Below are 21,321 nucleotides of genomic sequence, written 5' to 3'. Positions count from 1 at the left end.
TTTTGTAATTCTACATTTTAGTTTACCTACTTACTAACAACTGTAGATCTCTGGTTCTCCTAATAATTAGAGTAATATATAAGAGGGAATCCTCATTAACAACATTTTGTAAAATTGAAAGTATAATATATATATATATATATATATATATATATATACTAGAAGTAGACTCGCGCGATGCGCGAGATAACTTTATAAAATTTTTAACATATTTTAGATTTATTAGAATATTTAAAACTTTATATTTTGTGTTTCGATAAATTATTTTATTTTTATTTTTTGTTTTGTTTTCAAATAAGTATTCTCAGTCACTTAAAATGAATGACTATTGATTAGTTAAACATTAAACTGGATTTTTTTGTTTATATGAAAGGTTACTTTAAAAATATTTAGTCTGTATATAATACATAGAACTCCTCATGTTTTGATGCACAATCAAGACGTACAAATATTTTTTATGTTGGGAAAAAGAACACTGATTACGTATAAAATAAAATGCGGCTGAACATGGACATTATGTGTTAGTTTGTCTGCTTTTAACATAATCTATAAAACATCAATATATTCTAAAACCATACACCTACAAGAAGGACGACAAGACAGTAGCTTGAATTTCTCGAATAACCTCTCCTTTAGCCGAAACTCATGCTCTTCCTTCATTCTCTGTGTAATTAATTTCATTAATTAGATAACTAAATGTAGCATAAATAATTTTTATATTTATATATTACCAGCATGCTTCACACATGCTTAAAAAGTTTTATTATTATAATTTGAATGGTTTAGCAATAAAATATTTTAATCTTAATGAATTATACAAATGACTTCAAATGCATTTGTGTTCTAGAAATAGAATTATTTGTGTTTCTTGATTAATTGCATTTGGAAAAGAAAGTTCGTTGTTAGCTATTTCTATATTTTTATCACGTACTTTATATCTATTGAACACACTAAATGCAAACTGAATTTTAGTTTAGAATTGAGTAAATAATGTTATTAATATATATTGATATATCATTATATCAAATAAAATTTGTTTTTTTTTTGTGTTATACTTTTCTGTTTAAAAATAATATATATATATATATATATATATATATATATATGTTGTATTATACTCAAAATGACCAGCAAAAAAGAGTAAAAAAATATCATCATATTATCGAGCTACTTTTTTTAGTGTTAACTGCATAACCTAAGAGAACATAAAATAATTGTTCATCAGATAATATTTTTTTTCTTCTACATTTTTATTTATAAAATCATGTGATGGATGGAAGAAGAGATAACTTTAATCTTCCTACTTCTCCAAGACATTGTTTTTATTTCCATTTCTCTTCGTCTCTCTCTCTAGAATGCAATTGGGATTAGTTTCGGGTGTTCATTGGATCTTTCGACTTGCTAAACACGTGGTAGAGGTGAGTTTTGTTAAATGCATATTGATGAAATTTGCACACATGGTCAAATCCCATTGCCTTGCTCTGCTTGCGGGTAAACATTATCATCACATCATCAACAATCGATCATGGCTAGGAAAAATAATGGAACATATGAGAAGAGAAAATAAATGCATACATAGTATAACCCAAACAATAATGTTGTGAAAAGAAATTAGATTTTAATATATTTTTTTTAAAAATAAGTAAGACTAAATTGTGTAAGAAAATAAAAAGTGAATTTGAAAGAATCACATGGCTTTGGAAACCCATATCATGAGATATATATCACCTAGACGTCCAAATCTTCCTCGTCTCTAAACCCTACTATCACAAAACCTTTCTTATCAGAAGTCATAACCTATAAATAAAATAAAGGACCATGAAAATGGTTATTGGAAAGAAAGTTAATAAATACATACAAACACAGTTGTAACGTTAAGGAACAAATTTAAAGTAATAGTATTTGAAACAGTTAATATTTGTATAAACTCATTTTCATGGGTTATACATACAAACGCACTTGTATAAAATATAGCATGGGTAATAAATAACATAAATATTGTGACTAAGATATAAAATCTATTAGGATTTATGAATTATGAATTAAAACTAAAGCTTTTATATTAAAACTAAAGCTTTCCAAAATTATAATATTAATATCTAAATCTTTAATTATCAGAAATTGATTTTGTCCAAAATTATAATTACTAAAAGGACATTATAATTACTAAAATATTGATAAATGATATTTATATACAATTACTAAAAGAATATTGCATAAATGTCAATATATTTTTTAGTACATAAAATATCATTTAAATTTAGTGAATATAAAAACTAATGTATGTAATTTTGAGGAAAAAATTAAAAGAATTTAATAATTAAGAAGTGAAGACAGGTGTTGAAAAAATACGCTGCCAAATGTCGTCGTGTTATGCAAAGTTAGGAGAAAACCTTCTCATATTATATAAGATATATAAGATATATATATATATATATATAAAACAAAAAAAACTATTATACAGATATCAGAGGCTTACAACATTTAGAAGAACAAGACTAGTTTCCAAAATACAGACATGAATATGACATGAGAGACTAAACTTCAACATTGTTCTCACTTTGGTTTAGTTCCACTATCTTCTCTTTGTTTCTGTAGTGCAAAGTGTGGAAGTAAAAGCCTAAAGCCAAAACTGTTCCTATCAAAGCACCAATTCTAGGCCAACTAAACTCATCCTCCAAAAAATTAAATGCTAAAACAACAACCAACGCCATAAGTGGTGAAGCACACATATGAACAATATTACCGAAAACACCCGAAACATAAAGCACCAGACCTATCAGCCCGACTGCCCAAGCCTGCCACGACAAAGCCAATCCAACTAAACTCAGAACGTAATATGTTTCCCCTTTCTTAAACCTCATGCTATCTCCTTTCAATTCCTTATACTCACCGCTTACAAACAAACCCACAAAACAAACAAGGGAGGCGACAAAAGAGATACATATTTGCATCTCTAAGACCATTCTAAACACTTTCTTGTTGCCATATCTCTTTGTCTTCACCAACAGTTTCTCGAAACCGAGTTGAGCCAAACAGAGAGATAACGCGAAAGCAACTGAAGCAGAGAAAGTTAACCAAGCTCGGATGCTGTAGAAATATTCGTTTTCAACCGGCTCTCCTGCAAACTGAGGACTACCAAAAGCATAGCTCACAAGAGTGAGAAGTATCGATATGACGATCCATCTGGTAAACTTGAAACGGTTAATGATAGCTGTGAAAATCAAGGTAAAGATCAATTGGGAGGCGGAGATTAGCAAGAAGAAGCCATAGCCTGCGTATAGCTTCCCGAGTGCGTATAATTTGCTGTGAGCTGCAACAAGAACACCAAGGGAGACGTAAAGCAAGATGAGACGAAAGGAAAGGAAACTAGTACTGTTGGTTTCATGGTTTGGTTTTGGTGAAGGGAAAATAAAGAAGAGAGGGATGAGGATTGGAAACGCAGCGTTTTGGATCAGAGCTTGCATCCATGTTCCTTTGTACTGTAGATGTTTGTTATCATCTTCTCCACGACGGTCTTGAACATAGAAGAAGTTCAAGAGAAGAATAACGAGACAATCCCCTAGCAAAACTAAGAACAGACATAACGCAACAGCGACCCACCATTTCTTTTGCTTTACTTGCAAAGATCGTCTTGGACTCAAGATTTGGTCTGGTTTTGGATTCTGAACATGGTCTGGTTTTGGATAAAAAAATTTAGAATTATCAGTTTTTTTTTTTTAAAGAACAACTGAATTTAACCGAAGTTAAGACAGTGAAGTTACCATGAGTTGTTGTCTGTTTGGAAGCTTCGGTCATCTCCATGATTTTTCTATGCTCTCTCTTCGAAGATTTAAAAATTATTCTGTAAACTTGATTCTCTGTGGATATTATCTAATATTTTTCCAATTCTTGAATGGATGACGAGAGATACAAATAATGATTAGCTAGCTAGAAAACGACTCATTATGGTCCCGGTTCCGGACCACTCGTTGTGTCACATACAGTTATAAACTTATAAAATAATTATGGAATACATCAAATTGTAGTATGAATTCATTGAACGCACGGTTATATCTTATAATAAAGAAGAAAATAATATTAAGTATAAAAATAGATATTATAACAATCAATATAATAATAACAATCTGAAAAAATGTGAACAACAGTTGTGATTTTTCGTCGTACCTTTTTGTAAAATATATATTTAAATTTTTTTTGACAGAAAATTTCAACGGTTACATCTATCTAAAAAGCTGCATCAGTTAAATGTAGAGTTGTGTCTATTTAAATGTTTACATCTTTATAAATTTATATATAAATGACTTCTCATCACTGTATTCAAATTTTCTTTATTTATATTTTTGACAGAAAATTTTAACAGTTGCGTCTCTCTAAAAAATTGCGTCTGTTGAATATAAAGTTGTGTTTTTTACAAACAGTTGTGTTTATTCAAATGTTCACATATTTAAAAATCTATATATAAATAACTTCTCATCATTGTATTCAAATATAATAATAACAATTTAATAAAATGTCAACAATAGTTGCGATTTTTCGTCGTACCTTTTCGTAATATATATATATATATATATATATATATATATATTGGCAGAAAATTTCAACGGTTGCATCTCTCTAAAAAGTTGCGTCTGTTAAATATAGAGTTGTTTCTCTAACAAACAGTTGTGTCTATTCAAATGTTCACATCTTTATAAATTTATATTTAAGTGATTTCTCATCATTGTATTCAAATTTTCTTTATTTTATATTTTGACAGAAATTTTTTACAGTTGCGTATCTCTAAAAAGTTGCGTCTATTGAATACAGAGTTGTGTCTTTTACAAACTGTTGTGTCTATTCAAATGTTCGCATCTTTAGAAATATATATATATAAATAACTTCTCTGTTATGAAATAAGAGACAAGTTTGTGTTTCTCTCAAATCTTATTCACATTAATGAATCGAATGTTACATATATATAGGGCTAGACAAACCCTTAATACAAGACCGACTTAGAATAGGAAAAAGGTAATGGGCCATCGGCATAGGCCTTACACACTTAGAAAAAGTAACGGGCCGGTTATGGAAGTCCACTCCAAGTGTTTTACAACATTCCTCCTTGGATGACATAACCATGCCGATGCTAAGGGATCAACGCAATACGCTTGGGGGTGCTGCCTCATTAAAACCTTACCAGGAAAACCCAATGGGACAAAACCATGGTGAAGAAAAAAGAGTACAGCACGCATTGCTCCCCCTATTACAAGCATCACTAGAAGTCCTTAAGTCTCGGCATCCCAATCTGGTGCGTGAGCTTCTTGAATGTTGTTGTCGGTAATGCTTTAGTAAAGAGATCGGCTGAGTTGTCGCAGGATTGAACTTGTACCACTTGAACTTCTCCTGCTTTTTGTAGTTCATGTGTGAAGAAGAACTTCAGTAAGATGTGTTTCGTCCGATCTCCCTTGATGTATCCTTCGTTGAGCTGTGCGATGCAGGCCGTATTGTCTTCGTATATAACCGTTGCTTCCTTATCGTCGACCATCCCACATCTGTCCTAATATGTTGAGTCATTGACCTCAACCATACACACGCTGGCTTCATGAATTGCTAGGATCTCCGCATGATTAGACGAAGTGGCCACAATACTTTGCTTCATAGAACGCCATGAGATCACTGTACCACCGTGTGTAAATACATAGCCGGTTTGAGACCTTGAATTGTGTGGATCCGATAAGTAACCTGCATCAGCAAAACCAACTAAACCTTCTTTGTTATAGTTAGTATAAAACAAACCCAAATCTGTCGATCCTTGTAGGTAACGCAGTACATGTTTAATACCGTTCCAGTGCCTTTAGGTCGGACAAGACCTAAATCTTTCTAGGAGGTTCACGGCAAAACATATGTCTGGTCTAGTGTGGCTAGCCAAGAACATTAACGCTCCTATAGCACTGAGGTATGGCACTTCAGGACCGAGAACTTCTTTATCGTCCTTCTTTGGACCATATGGATTATTATCCAAATCAAGGCTTCTCACAACCATTGGGCTAGTCAATGGGTGAGCTTGGTCCATATTAAACCTCTTGAGTACATTTTCTGTATATGCCATTTGATTCACAAGGATTCCATTATCAATGTACTCAAGCTGTAATCCCAAACAGAATTTAGTCTTGCCTAGGTTTTTCATTTTAAACTCTTTCTTGAGATAGTCTACTGTTTGGGCAATTTCACCAGAGGTCCCAAGGATGTTTAAATCATCCACATACACTGCTATGATAACAAACCCTTTGTTTGCAAACTTCTTTATAAAAATACATGGACTGATTGGGTCATTCTTATAGTCTTCCTTGGTTAGGTACTCACTTAACCTATTGTACCACATACGACCACTTTGTTTCAGTCCATAAAGGGATTTGTCTAGCCTTATGCAGTATTGTTCTCGAGAACCACTCTTATAATTGAGCTCAATACCCTCTGGTAATCTCATATAAATTTCATTTTCCAGTGGACCATATAAGTATGCGGTTGCAACATCCATTAACCGCAAATCCAGTTTTTCTCTTATAGCCAGACTTATTAAGTACCTAAAAGTCGTTGCATCCATCACAGGGAGTAAGTCACCCCATAATCTATTCCTGGTCTTTGAGAGAATCCTTGTGCCACAAGCCGTGCCTTATACCTCACAATTTCATTAATCTCATTTCTCTTCCTTACAAAGACCCACTTATGTCCAACTGGTTTTATATCGAATGGTGTCCAACACATTCCTCTTCTTTAAAGAGTTTAACTCCATGTCAATGGCTTCCTTCCACTTTAGCCAATCTTTACTTTGAGTGCACTCTAATATAGGCGTCGGTTCATGATCCTCATTTATCTCAAGTGCTACCTTATATGCAAATACTTCATCAATGTCGACATTCTTACGATTCCAATGTATTCCAGACATGATATAATTGATTGAGATCCCATTATTATCAATACCTTCAGGACCTTGAGGTTCAGCGTCCCAAACCTCATTTGGTGCCTTAGGATTTGCCGCGGCCATGTCTGTAATTTCCTTATCCTCGGTTTGATTTGCACCTTTCTTAGATTTCTGAGAGTTCTTATCTTTGGAACCTAATGGTCTACCACGTTTCAAACGTGCCTTAGACTCTGTAGAACTTGATTATTGTGTCCCTTCTAAATATATGTACCACCCGCGAACCGGAATCCCGGTTTAAGGTGTGCATTGATCGATGCAGTTGCAGCATCGGTCGATGCTGGTTCAATTCTCTGCGTTTTGACTTAAGTCAAACACTGCGTTTTGGTCAGAAGAGAAAGGGAAAACCCTTAGGGTCGTGTCTTTTGTCTCATTAGACGTGTGTGGCCGTTTTTGAGATAAAAGAGAAGGGAGAAAGAGTTCTTGAGGGTTCCTGGTGATTTCTTGAGATTTGAGGCGTTTCTTGGTGAGATCTGTAGCTGGGATCGTTGTAGGAGCTTCCTAGAGGCTTGTTCTTGTTTGTTTGAGGCTTAGTTCTTCTGTGGCAAAGGTAAGTGCATGACCATGGCTTATCTAAGCTAGAGGATTCTTTAATCTGCTTATTATGTGTTGTTAGGCTTGTTAGATCGTTGCCATGGACGTTAGGAAGCTTTCTTGTGGCTTGGGATCGAGTTTCGTGGTTGTAGGAACGAAGATCCGGCGAGAAGCTTCGGGGAAATCACGGTGCTTGATGTTGCGTCGATCGATGCATATCTTGCATCGGTCGATGCAAGTGCGATGGGAGTTAGGGGTGGTTGTGCGACTCAGTAACAAGATGAGGTGGTGTTCGGGGTACAAAGTTTCTGTGAGGCGGGGTTGGAGAAAAGTTTCCGGGATTAGGAGTTTCCAAAAGTGGAAAGTGCTAAATATGGAAAGTTTTATGGGAGTTAGAATTTGTCCATTTTAGCGGTGGGAAGCCTTGGAGGGGCTTTTGTGGCCTTTGTGGCAGACTTTCGAGTCAGAGTGCCTGTGTGTGGCGGTCTTGTTAGACATTGTGTGGCCTTTGTGGCAGGCTTTTAGCCAATTGTGTGGCCTTGTGGCGGGCTTTTAGCCATTTGTTGGCCTTTGTGGCGGGCTGTTTAGCCAGAGGATCTTTGTGACGGTCCTTCGGGACAGATGGTCTTTGTGACGGTCCTTCGGGACAGATGGTCTTTGTGACGGTCCTTCGGGACGAGTGGCCTTGGTGGCGGTCCTTTTTAGGACATTTGTTTGGCCTTGGTGGCGGTCCTCATGAGGACATTTTGTTGGCCTTTGTGGCGGCCCTTGTGGCGTGTATATGATCCTTGTGTGGTCATGGGGTATCCCGGTGAGGGGTTATGTGGTTGGTAGGACATTGAGATGTTTTACGCGAGCCACAGGAAGGAAACCTGGATAGGGATAGGACTCAGACGTGTTCAGAATTGTTTGCTCGCGACTCTTGGGGGACTTAGGTTCTCATAGTACTGCTATATTCAGAGACTTTGTGGCTCAGGAGTATGGTTGGTATATCGACTTCGGATGACGATCCGGGGGCGCGCTGTAGGGTGGCAACCCGAGAGACGAGTTTGGACTTCTCCTTATATATTATGGCATGCGGGTCCTGGCCCGATGAGGAGCCAATAAAAACTCAAGGTTTAGGCCTATGAGTAAAGGAAAGTCCAAAAGTCGAGAGCAAATGACGCCTGGAGCGTGAGTCTATCGCCTAGAGGTGACCTTCTGTAGATCAGCCGGAGGAGTGCGGGCCGTGGAGACGGTTGCACGGGAGTCCTTGGCTGATGGTTGTTCGGGATTCGAGGACGAATCCAGTTTGGTGGGGGAGAATTGTAACACCCGCGAACCGGAATCCCAGTTTAGGGTGTGCATCGATCGATGCAGTGGCAGCATCGGTCGATGCTGGTTCAATTCTCTGCGTTTTGACTTAAGTCAAACGCTGCGTTTTGGTCAGAAGAGAAAGGGAAAACCCTTAGGGTCGTGTCTTTTGTCTCATTAGACGTGTGTGGCCGTTTTTGAGATAAAAGAGAAGGGAGAAAGAGTTCTTGAGGGTTCCTGGTGATTTCTTGAGATTTGAGGCGTTTCTTGGTGAGATCTGTAGCTGGGATCGTTGTAGGAGCTTCCTAGAGGCTTGTTCTTGTTTGGTTGAGGCTTAGTTCTTCTGTGGCAAAGGTAAGTGCATGACCATGGCTTATCTAAGCTAGAGGATTCTTTAATCTGCTTGTTGTGTGTTGTTAGGCTTGTTAGATCGTTGCTATGGACGTTAGGAAGCTTTCTTGTGGCTTGGGATCAAGTTTTGTGGTTGTAGGAACAAAGATCCAGCGAGAAGCTTCGGGGAAATCACGGTGCTCGACGTTGTGTCGATCGATGCATATCTTGCATCGGTCGATGCAAGTGCGAGGACGGTGCGTAAAACTCTAGGGTTTTCGTGTTACGTCGAGCATGCGTCGGTCGATGCAGACTGGGTATCGGTCGATGCAAGTTACACTTGCATCGGTCGATGCAGCTTCTGTGTCGATCGATGCTTCCCCATTTGGCATCGGTCGATGCATGTGTGACGTCGGTCGATGCTAAGTCCTGGTTTTTTATTCGTTGTTGTTGATTGTTGTGTGATGGTTATTGATACTCTATTGCTTGTGTGTATAGCCCAGTAGATGGGAGGATTGCCTTACTGAGTGTTTATAAAATACTCATGCATTGCAATATGTGTTTGTGGTGCAGGTAAAGGCAAAGTGTGATCGTGGAATCCCGGCAATGAAGAGGAGGATGTTCTAGGGACTCGGTTTGATGTTGTCTGGCTTGCTAGGTTGCTAGAGTGGAGTCATTAGAACATTGCTAGGTTGCTGGTTCTATGATTTCTACTATTTGAGTATTGGATATTGTTGACGTTATGATTATTGGTTATTAATGGAATATTATTTTGGATATTGATTGGTATTGGTTTTCCGCTGTTGTTTGTGATGGTGGTTAGGTGGCTAGTGGGTATGGGACCACTAGTTGTAGTTTATTTATTATTATTATTATTATTTTATTATTTATTATTTAAAAAAGAAAAAAGGTCGGTCGTTTCAATATCAATACGTACTGGTGCATTACAAGCTGGTATGTACGATTTTGTTACTCTCTTTGGGTCAGCAAAGGAATCTGGCAATTGTATAGCTAGCTTTTGCAAATGAATAATCTTTTGGACCTCTGCATCACATGCTAGAGTCCGAGGATCTTGCCAATTTAAGAATGTTTGATTCCATGATAATTCTTTAACTAGCTTGCTTGTCTCTCCACCCAACATAGGAAAATCGGATTCTGTAAATTGACAGTCCGCGTAAATAAATCTCCTGTAGTTGGCTCAAGATACTTAATAATGGTGGGAGATTCATATCCAACATATATTCCCATCCTCCTTTGAGGTCCCATCTTAGTTCTCTGTGGTGGAGCAATAGGTACATAAACGGCACACCCGAATGTTTTGAGATGGGATATGTCTGGCTCATGACCTGTTAATAGTTGGGATGGTGAATATTTGTGTTCACTAGATGGCCTGATGCGTATGTAATACAGTGTGTCCCCAAGCCGACACAGGAAGCTTCGACATCATTAGTAATGGTCGAGCAATTAGTTGTATTCGTTTAATGAAGGATCCAGCTAATCCATTCTGTGTGTGGACATGTGCCACAGGATGTTTCACACTCACCCCCATGGACATACAGTATTCATTAAACGCTTGGGATGTAAATTCACCAGCATTGTCTAGCCGTATAGTCTTAAGTGGAAAATCTGGAAAGTCTGCTCTTAGTCTTATAATTTGAGCCAATAGCCTAGCAAATGCTAGGTTCCTTGTGGATAGCGAACAAACATACGACCATCTGGTAGATGCATCAATAAGGACCATAAAATATCTAAACGTCCCACAAGGTGGGTGTATTGGTCCACATATGTCCCTTTGTATCCTTTCCAGAAAATGCAAAGTTTCCTTAGTTACTTTTACTGGTGATGGCCTTACAATAAGTTTTCCTTGTGCACATGCTACACATGTGAGATTCTTAGGGATAACTTTTTTTTCTTTAAGAGTGTGCCCATTTGAATTCATAATTAGCTTACGCATCATGTTAGAACCCGGATGGCCAAGCTGGTCATGCCATAGAGTGAATTGTTCATTGAACATTTTATTCTTTGCCAAGTTAGCTTCTATCATATTTATCGTAGCTTGGTAAAGACTAGTGGCTAGTGCAGGTATAGTCTCTAGGACTCTCTTATGTCCTTGTACGATTTCAGTAATGTATAGGAACTCTTTGTTTCCTTCACCCTTTGTTTCAACATGGTAACCATTCAATCGAATGTCTTTAAAGCTCAATAAGCTTCTCTTAGAGCTGGGTGAATACAAGGCATCACTTAGTTCAAGATGTGTGCCATTTGGTAATAATATATGAGCCTGGCCGTAGCCCTCTATTAGGCTTGCTATACCCGCAATTGTACTAACATTGGCATTTTTCATTATGAGATTAATAAAATATCTCTTATCCTTCACGATTGTGTGGGTGGATCCACTATCCACCACAAGTACACTTTTGTCCTCAGCCATTTCTTCCACCATTTGGAGGTTGACTGGATTTGAACCGGAAGCTAAAGACCTCGGTTTTACCTTGAGTTGTTTCACGAACCTCGGCTTAGACACGAACAAGAAACCGATCACGAACAGGAACCGACCACGAAAGGATCTCTGAACCAGAAGCTGATCGCTCAACTTGGACGAACAAGAACTTTGTGGGCGGCGGTTTTTAGGGTTTTAGGGTAAGGGTTTTTCTCAGCTGGCTTAGGGCTTCGTTTCTCTCAAATCTTATTCACATTAATGAATCGAATGTTATATATATATAGGGATAGAAAAACCCTTAATACAAGACCGACTTAGAATAGGAAAAAGGTAATGGGCCATCGGCCATAGGCCTTACACACTTAGACAAAGTAACGGGCCGGTTATGGAAGTCCACTCCAATTGTTTTACAACATTCTCATCATTGTATTCAAATGTAATAATATCAATCTGAAGAAATGCCAAAAACAGTTGCGATTTTTCGTAGTACCTTTTCGTAATAACCTTTTCATATTTTTTTTGACAGAAAATTTCAACAGTTGCATCTCTTTAAAAAGTTGCGTCTATTAAATGTAGAGTTGTGTCTCTTATAAACAGTTGTGTCTATTCAATTGTTCACATCTTAATAAATTTATATATAAGTGACTTCTCATCATTGTATTCAAATTTTATTTTTTTATATATTTTTTGACAGAAATTTTTTACAGTTGTGTCTATTGAATATAGAGTTATTTCTTTTACAAACAATTGTATCTATTCAAATATTCGCATCTTTAGAAATCTATATATAAATAACTTCTCATCATTGTATTTAAATATAATAATGATAATCTTAAAAAATGCCAACAATAGTTGCAGTTTTTTGTAGTATATTTTCGTAATATATATATATTTTTTGACAGAAAATTTCAACGGTTGCATCTCTCTAAAAAGTTGTGTCTGTTAAATGTAGAGTTGTGTCTCTTACAAACAGTTGTGTCTATCCAAATGTTCACATCTTTATAAATTTATATATAAGTGATTTCTCATCATTGTATTCAATTTTTTTTTGTTTTATATTTTTGACAGAAATTTTTTACAGTTGCGTCTCTCTAAAAAGTTACGTCTGTTGAATATAGAATTGTGTCTTTTACAAACAATTGTGTCTATTCAAATGTTCACATCTTTAGAAATCTATATATAAATAACTTCTTATCATTGTATTCAAATTTTCTTTATATTTGTATTAGTTAAAAGAGAATTTGTCAGAAATGACGTCTCCTTATTGTGAAAAATTTATTGCAGTTTTATATATTTTGTTAATCTTTTTAATATTTAATTATATTCAGTCTCTAGGTATACAACCATCTATTCATTGAGGGTTATAATTCTATTGGTATGAATCCAAACCGAAATTTTTGTTTTTAGCTGTTAAAAAATGTGGTTCAAGTTGATTTTTTAGAAAATGAGAGCATATTGGCTCTTATATGTTTGTTTTTTTTTTCACAAGTATATATATATATATATATATATATATATACTTGTCTACTCCATGCTTTTTGATTAGAAAACTAATTGTATTATAGAAACAATATGGATTTCTATTTTTCTATTTCAAAAAAAAATATCTGATTATGAAATATCAAGATAAAAATAAAAATAAAATATCACAGTTTGTTCTATTATATTTTCTACAGTTGGGAATATTCAGTTTATTGGGAACTGGAAAACTGGTGATCAACAGAAAGATTGACAGTTGAGATGATTGTCCAATAAACTATCTTGACGACAAAGACTTATCTACAACTAGGCGTATCTATAACTTCATATAGGTTAAGGGAATTTGTATATTTAGTTCTAGTTTGTATAGCCTCTAAACTCTAATAGATAAGAATAAAAAAAATCATAATCTTTTTTCAAAAATCAAAGATCATATTAAACTAAACACATATATATAACCTAGTTCTGTAGTTTAGAGGCTATATATATCAGCTCTCCCATTCATTTGTAATCAAGTTAGAAAATTATTCCAAGTCATATTTCTTAAAATTCTTTCTCACATACTTTTAATCTTTCTCGGTCATTTTCTTCTACAAAGTTTATTCTTTTAATTACGATCAACCATATCAATGTATTCGTTTTCTTCCAACCATAGTGACAAATCCTCATTAACTGAGTATAGTAAAAAAAAAATCAAACTAAATAGAACAATTAACAAATATATTACACAAATTTCAGATCAATACAACATGTTTTGGATTCAGGAGAACAAGAACATATTTTCAAACAAAAACAAACATTTGACATGAGAGACTAAACTTCAATATTGTTCTCTCTTTGGTAAAGTTCCACCATGTTCTTCTTGTTTCTTTTGTGCAGAGTGTAGAAGTAAGATCCTAAAGCCACAACTGTTGCTATCAGAGTACCAATTCTATTCCAACTAAACTCATCATCCATAAAATCGAATGCCAACACAACAAACAAAGCCACAAGTGGCGCAGTACACATATGAACGACATCACCAAAGACACCCGAAACATAGAGCACCAAACCTACCAGTCCGACCGCCCAAACCTGCCACGACAAAGCCAACCCGATCAAACTCAAAAGGTAATACGTTTCTCCTTTCTTAAACCTCTCGCCGTCGCCTTTCAGTTCTTTAAACTCGCCACTCGCAAACAAACCCACGAGACAAACAACCGAGGCGACAAAAGAGACGCATATTTGCATCTCCAAGACCATTCTAAACACTTTCTTGTTACCATATCTCTTTGTCTTCACCAATAGCTTCTCAAACCCGAGTTGGATCAAACAGAGCGATAACGCGAAAGCAACAGATCCAGAAAAAGTTAACCAAGCTTGGATGTTGTAGAATTCTTCGTTTTCATCAGGCTCTCCTCCAAATTCAGGACTACCGAAAACATAAATCAAAATGGTGGTGATTATCGATAAGATAATCCATCTGGTAAACTTGAAACGGTTAATAAAGGCTGTAAAAATCGTGGTAAAGATCAACTGAGTCGCGGAAATCAGAGTGAAGATGCCATAGTTTGCGTATAACTTCCCGAGTGCAAACAATTTGCTGTGAGCAGCAACAAGAATACCAAGAACAACGTATAGGACGATGAGACGAAATGAGAGGAAACGAGTATTGTTGGTTTCTTGGTTAGATTTTGGTGAAGGGAAAATGAAAAAGAGAGGGATAAGGATTGGAAACGCAGCGTTTTGGACCAAAGCTTGCAACCATGTTCCTTTGTATTGTAGATCTTGGTCACTCTCTTCTCGGTTGTCTTGAACGTAGAAGAAGTTCAAGAGAAGCATGACGAGAGAATCTCCGAGCAAGACTAAGAAAAGACATAATAAAACAGAGATCCACCATTTCTTTTGATTTAGCTGCAACGATCTTCTTGGACTCAAGATTTGGTCTGGTTCTGGATTTGCTGATTCTTCTGTTGTTGTCTGTTTGGAAGGTTCGGTTATCTTCTCCATAAGTTTTTTCTTCTGGTCTCAATCTCTGAATGTAAGAAAATATATAAATTTCATTCTCTATGAACTGTTATATATATAGTAGTGTTTACAAATTTTGATAATGATTGAGAGGAAGAAGTGCGCGTTAAACAAACAACATGACTTGTTCCATCTTGGCGGCCATATAAAAACAATATCTCAAAACTTGCACGTAATCAAGTGATCCTTTGCCAGATCAGATTTGGTACTTTGAAAATGACTTCTCTCACTTTTGGACATAATAGACACATTTTGTACTTTCTACCATGCTATTACCGGAAACCTATAAATTGTTAATTCAAAGTTTCAAACACAATGCGCGAATTTTTTTTTATAAATTGATTTGCAATACGATTCGATTTGAATATAGTTAATCGAACTTAATATTAGAATACTTTTGATTACTTATAATTTATATTTACATAATCGCGAATCATGCACGAAGCTTAGTTATTTTATTGAAATGTGTAGAGTTACGTGTATACTATATACTAAATCGAAAGCACTTTGAATGTTGAACGTCGTCGTCCTAACAAAATTTTCCACAAAAGTTAATTAGTTTATTAAGTACTAGGATTTAACGACAATATTTTTAATTTTTATAATTTAAAATTTATATTATATTTATTTGTTATTTTATTATTGTTTTATTAATTTTAAAAATATAAAATTTTTCAGGTATTTGATATAAGTATTCAAAGTATAGGATTTTGTAGTGTTTTCAAGATTTTAATCCGTGTGGTATATGTATGGTCTAGTAATACATTTTATCTCCTGGTACACATCTAAAAGTGTTAAAAAAAAAAAATTCCACTTAACTTCCTATATGGGATTATTGTCAACCCGTCTCACCAAAATCAAAATAAAGGGGGTATTGGTTCATGATTTTAAGAAAATTTTAATGACTTTAAAATTGAGGATTCTAAGTGATTGTTTAGAAAGTTTTTTAAAATCTTGCTGATTTGTTTTTCCTAATCTTATAAAGTCTCTCCTAAAATTTCGTAAAATCTTTCTCAAAAAATATTGCACAATATTCTTTTGATTCAACGTTTCTGTGGAAAAAAAAAATATCTTGCTTATCTCATCTTTAATAAAATCATCTTTGGCAAAGTCATATATCTTTTATTCATCAACGCCTTTTGACGTAATTGATCTCCAAGTTACATGTACAACTAGACTTGCTCATCTTCTTTCTATGTATTAAAGTATTCTATCTTTGGTTGAATAATTGGTAACATATTGCAATTACGAGTGTTTGATTTTAAAAGGTTAGGATGTCTTTTTTGTTTAGATGATGACTAACGATAGTAACTACCTCGCTGTGTCACTCGTGTCCTAGGTTAGCTAAGCATATATGTAAATCCTTTTTTTCGCCAGGGTTTCAATTCGATTATGTGTTTGATCATCCCGTGTTCTTATATTGAATTATACTTTGGTTTTGTGTTCATGTATTATTATATATTCTTTATGTTATCTATATTATGTACGTTGGTTCATGTATTCTTACTCTTGAGTTGAGTATGAGCCACAATATTTTCTTCTGCATCTCGGTTTAGCTTGAAGCAATCCGTGAACACGAAAGTAGAATGTGTCTTGTCAGCTATCACAAGAAGCAACATTGGTTTTGCTACTGTTTCGAGTGAGATACAGCCATGAGCATCCAAATACTGCAGATTTGATGGAAGCACTGGAAAAGAAATGAACTTTTGACAATGCTTCTTCTCCCATTCTTTTTTTTTCCGGTGACCGGAGTCGTAACTCTGTCTTTTTTTTTTTGCTGGGTATATATATGAGTTTGGTAGAAATGGGTTGGGAATTTACGACGTGATTGTAAATCCTCTCTCTCTTCTTTCTTTATCTCTCTTTCTTCTCAAAAAGTCATGAACTATGATTCACAAATCTTTCTATTTGATGAGAGTGTTTACATGACTTTTTTTATGAAGAAAAGAATATAGAATCCTAAACCAATAACATAATAGTTGAAGTCATTAACAATCCAAGATTCTTTTGTTTTATTTGAATAACATAAAACTTTTAATGACTTGATAAAACTCCTAATCCAATAACACTAGATTTATGAAGATTTTAGATAACTTTTTACAAATCCACAACTAATAACACCAAATTTTAAAAGACTTTTAAAAAGTCTTGATTGAATAACAACATATTTTACATAACTTTTTAAGTCATTAAAATTCTCTTTAAATCCTAAACCAATAACCCCCCTAAGTTTTTGCGTAAGAAAAATAATCAACATAAGTTTTTTTATCAAGTTTAATTATGTTAATTGTTTTACCAAATTAGCATATTTTTATAGTTTATAATTTTTTCATGTAAATATATATAATTTATGATAATTAATAGAATTTTAATTTTTTTGGTAATTCCTCAAAATATAAAAAATAAACCAAATTATATGGAGGGTTTTCAACATATTTAATGTGATATTTTATAATTGGATTTTCGGTTTAGGAAATTTATTAATGTTAATATAATTATGGAGATTGTAAACTTTTGTTATGGAAAATCTGTTGTATATCATTTAAATTTGAGAGATTCTAGTGTTGTACCCACGATCTACCATCTCGGGCAATAGGCAAGAGGGCCTAAGTCAGGCTTGCCTAATGGGCCGAGGAGGTGTTATTGATCGGCCCATCAGGCCTGGAGAAAGGAAGGGAGCACGGAGACGTTCCGTGCTCGACAGCTCGCAGCTCGGGCCCGGTCAAAGATTCCCGCATTTAAGAGGGTTAATTAGGCTGCGCGGATCGCGCACTATTAATTCCGTATTAATTGAGTAGTAAATGGGTCGGTATAAATATGTAAGGGGGAGGTCATTTGTAAAGGGGCCCGAGATTTTTTTTCCAGAAAAAGGCAATACAAATTCAAATTCTAAAACTCTTATTATTTTAGTTCGGAACTGTTTACGGCGACAAGCTCCTCCACAATTAAAATCACTTCGGAAGGAGAAGCATATTCTCTGTTCTCACATTTGGCGCTAGAAGGAGGGGAGTTATCGCCTGACTCTCACCAGTTCCGACTTCATACGCAAGTTCATTCCACACAACCACCGCTATGGCAGCCAGCTCTCCCGATCAGGCATCCTTGGAGGTGATCCAGAAGCTCCTGCAGGACTTGTTCGAGAAGTCCGACCGTCAGCAAGCCGCCTCTGCCGCTCTTACTGAACGTTTCGACAATTTGGAGGGGCAGATTTCCACTCGTTTGGAGGAAGTCACGACGTCCGTAGCCGATCTCTCGGCCTCCCACCGCGCCTACGCCGACCGGGTCGACCTCCTGTCCTCCGACCAAAACCCGCGTCGACGCGCTTTGGATTTCTCCGGTGTGACACCACCTTCCACCTCGCAAGTAGCAGCAACAAATGTCACTCCGGGAGATTCGTTCCCACCTCAAACCAACACACAAACAGCGCTACCGATGGCCGGCGATGTTCGCACACCGGTTCAGCCTGGCGTCGTCCGATCTTCCGAGGTCCCAGTCCGTCTTCCTCTCCCCGTAGATGGAAACACTTCGGCTGCGGGATATACTGTCAATCCCGAGATCTTCCGCATGCAGAGCGAAATTCGGGACATGCGGTCTGTGATGCATAGTGCAACCACCTCAGCTCCGGATATATTCCGAGTGATCGAGGAGTCGAGGCGAACTCCTTTTTCCGACCAAATAGCCCGAGTCCGCATCAAGGACACTGGCAAAATTAAGTTCTCGAGCTACGAAGGAAAAGGAGATCCGACCAATCACCTCAAGACTTTCTTGCTGACAGCTAGCCGGGTGGACCTCGAGCCCCATGAAGCAGACGCTGGGTACTGCAAGCTGTTCGCAGAAACATTTAGTGGACCGGTACTGCTTTGGTTCGCATCCTTAGCAGCTGGCTCCATAACAAACTTTAACGAGCTGTCGACCTCGTTCGTCAAGCAGTATTCTAGCCTAATCGAAACTGCGGTGACGGATGCTCAGCTTTGGAACTTAAGCCAAAAGGCTGGAGAGTCCCTTCGGTCTTACATAACAAAGTTCAAGGAGATCCAGGTCAAAATTCCCGGACTTTCGGACTCCACAGCCCTGGCCGCGCTTAAGAACGGCCTGTGGCACGAATCTCGCTTCCGCGAAGAGTTGTCCGTGAATCGTTTCCCAACTATTCAGGACGCACTACACCGGGCTTCGAACTGGATAGTCGCAGAAGAAGACAAACTCGCCGCTGCGCAAAAACAAAATGCCCCGTCTGCAGGGAAACCGCGCTTCGAAGCACCTGCCAAAAAGACTCCGCCTACGACTCCGAAGTCCGGGCCGAGCACTTTCGCAGTCACCCAATCTCCCCAGAAGAATTCTCCAAAGAATTCACCGTCCAAACCACCATTTTCACCGCGCTCCAAGAGCGGCGTACTCCCGAGTAACAAGTGGGTCCGAGATGAGGACACGTACTGCGAGCTCCATAAAACCAACAGTCATTCTACTCGTGACTGTAAGAAGCTGATGCATCTCCTCGCAGAGAAGTATGTGGCGGGAGAAATGCCGAATGTCACAATTGAAGAATTGGAGCAAAAAGCGATTCCCGAAATGGACGAGGACGCTCCACCTTCAAAGAAACCAAAGCAGTCTGATGGAAGTGAAGCTCCCAAGAAAAGAATCGATGTGATAATGGGAGGATCGCGTCTGTTTCGGAACTCCATCACTGCGATCAAAGACCATCAGCGGAAGCTCACTAGCCCCCAGCCGAAGCGAGCTAAGTTGATAGCCAGTGATCTACCTGAAATTTCTTTCTCCGAGAAGGAAACTGAGGGGTTGGACACTCCGCACGATGACGCGCTCGTCATCTCGCTTGATGTAGCGAACCACGAAGTCTGCCGAATCCTAATTGATACTGGGAGTTCGGTAGACTTGATTTTCCTTGAGACGCTCACCAGAATGGGTATCGGGAAAGAGCACATCGCAGGACCGCCCTCACCCCTGGTCTCGTTCACTAGCGAGACGTCGATGTCTTTGGGCACGATCACATTACCAGTGTCCACTCAAGGAGTGGTTAAAATGGTGGAGTTCACGGTCTTCGACCGACCTGCGGCCTATAATGTTATTTTGGGAACTCCCTGGCTCTATCAGATGAAGGCGGTGGCCTCGACGTACCATCAGTGCGTCAAATTTCCGACCCCACAAGGAGTCCGGGAAGTTCTGGGAAGCCAAAGGACGGCCAGGAGCTGTTACCTCGCAAGTCACAAACTCCTGATCCAATAGCAACCACAGCTCGAGGTCCCGAAAAATCCAGTTCGGAAGCAGCTAAAAGGTGACCTCACTGAGTCCATTTTCATCAATGGCAAGTTCCCGGATCAAGAAATCAAGATCGGAGTGGGATTGGATAGCGAGCTCCGTGCCGCCCTGATAACCTTCCTGAAAGAAAGAATGGCCACCTTCGCGTGGTCTGTAGACGAGATGCCCGGCATCAGTCCAGAAGTTATTTCCCACGAGCTGAATGTGGACCCTACGTTCCGACCTGTAAAGCAGAAGCGAAGGAAGCTGGGTCCTGAGCGAGCTGAAATCGTTAACAAAGAGGTTGAACGTTTGCTGAAGGCGGGACAGATACGCGAAGTAAAATACCCTGAGTGGCTCGCAAATACAGTCGTTGTCAAAAAGAAGAACGGAAAGTCGCGAGTCTGCGTTGATTTCACCGACCTGAATAAGGCGTGCCCCAAAGACAACTTTCCACTTCCGCATATCGACCGGTTAGTTGAGTCCACTTCGGGTCACGAGCTGATGTCCTTCATGGACGCATTCTCTGGCTACAACCAAATCCTAATGAACCCGGACGACCAGGAGAAGACTGCATTCATTACGGACCGCGGGATCTATTGCTACAAGGTGATGCCTTTTGGGCTAAAAAATGCGGGAGCAACCTACCAAAGACTGGTGAACCGAATGTTCGAGCATCAACTCGGAAAAACCATGGAAGTTTACATCGATGACATGCTGGTGAAATCGATGGAAGCCAGTTCGCATCTCGCCGATCTGAAAGTCTGCTTCGACGTCCTGGATCAGTTCGGGATGAAGCTCAACCCCACGAAGTGCACCCTCGCAGTTCCATCAGGAGAATTTCTGGGGTATATCGTCACAGAAAGAGGAATTGAAGCGAACCCGAGGCAAATTAATGCTTTCCTGTCTATGAGTTCTCCTAGGACCTTGCGCGAAGTGCAGCGCCTTAACGGACGGATCGCAGCTCTCAACCGCTTCATCTCTTGATCTACGGACAAATGCCTCCCTTTCTACCAGCTGTTACGAAAAG

General features: G+C 37.8%; 2 protein-coding genes, 1 long non-coding RNA gene and 1 pseudogene across 4 annotated transcripts; 1 reads left to right on the top strand and 3 right to left on the bottom strand.

The window, feature by feature from the left end:
- Positions 1 to 1,124: 1,124 nt before the first annotated feature.
- LOC147944249 (uncharacterized) lies at positions 1,125 to 1,907 on the bottom strand. Its single transcript, XR_015557451.1, has 2 exons — positions 1,692 to 1,907; positions 1,125 to 1,529 (listed from the first exon to the last, which is right to left on the bottom strand). It is a non-coding gene; the product is annotated as an uncharacterized LOC147944249 (long non-coding RNA).
- A 530-nt stretch (positions 1,908 to 2,437) lies between these two features.
- On the bottom strand, positions 2,438 to 3,966 carry LOC104787473 (putative purine permease 23). The gene is made up of 2 exons (XM_010513064.3): positions 3,765 to 3,966; positions 2,438 to 3,676 (listed from the first exon to the last, which is right to left on the bottom strand). Exons 1-2 carry the CDS (start codon positions 3,802 to 3,804, stop codon positions 2,538 to 2,540), a joined length of 1,179 nt encoding a protein of 392 aa, XP_010511366.1. The 5' UTR covers positions 3,805 to 3,966; the 3' UTR covers positions 2,438 to 2,537.
- A 9,771-nt stretch (positions 3,967 to 13,737) lies between these two features.
- Positions 13,738 to 15,157, bottom strand: LOC104787474 (putative purine permease 18 pseudogene; annotated as a pseudogene). The gene has a single exon (XR_015557450.1). The product of XR_015557450.1 is annotated as a putative purine permease 18 pseudogene (transcript).
- Positions 15,158 to 18,113: 2,956 nt separating this feature from the next.
- Positions 18,114 to 20,279, top strand: LOC147944248 (uncharacterized). The gene has a single exon (XM_087512517.1). It carries the CDS (start codon positions 18,114 to 18,116, stop codon positions 20,277 to 20,279), a length of 2,166 nt encoding a protein of 721 aa, XP_087368643.1.
- Positions 20,280 to 21,321: the final 1,042 nt, after the last annotated feature.

This window comes from Camelina sativa, chromosome 5, assembly GCF_030686135.1.
Source record: "Camelina sativa cultivar CO46 ecotype springtype chromosome 5, ASM3068613v1".
NCBI lineage: Eukaryota > Viridiplantae > Streptophyta > Magnoliopsida > Brassicales > Brassicaceae > Camelina > Camelina sativa.
Note: the sequence above shows the minus strand (reverse complement) of the source record. Positions and strands in the feature narration are given on the sequence as shown.

What these genes read in the sequence shown, in the direction of transcription:
- LOC104787473 (XM_010513064.3), bottom strand. Translation starts at nt 3,804, where the DNA reads ATGGAGATGACCGAAGCTTCCAAACAGACAACAACTCATG. An exon ending in CAAACAGACAACAACTCATG is followed by an intron (nt 3,677 to 3,764) that starts GTAACTTCACTG and finishes ATCCAAAACCAG; the next exon opens with ACCATGTTCAGAATCCAAAA.
- LOC147944248 (XM_087512517.1), top strand. Translation starts at nt 18,114, where the DNA reads ATGGCAGCCAGCTCTCCCGATCAGGCATCCTTGGAGGTGATCCAGAAG.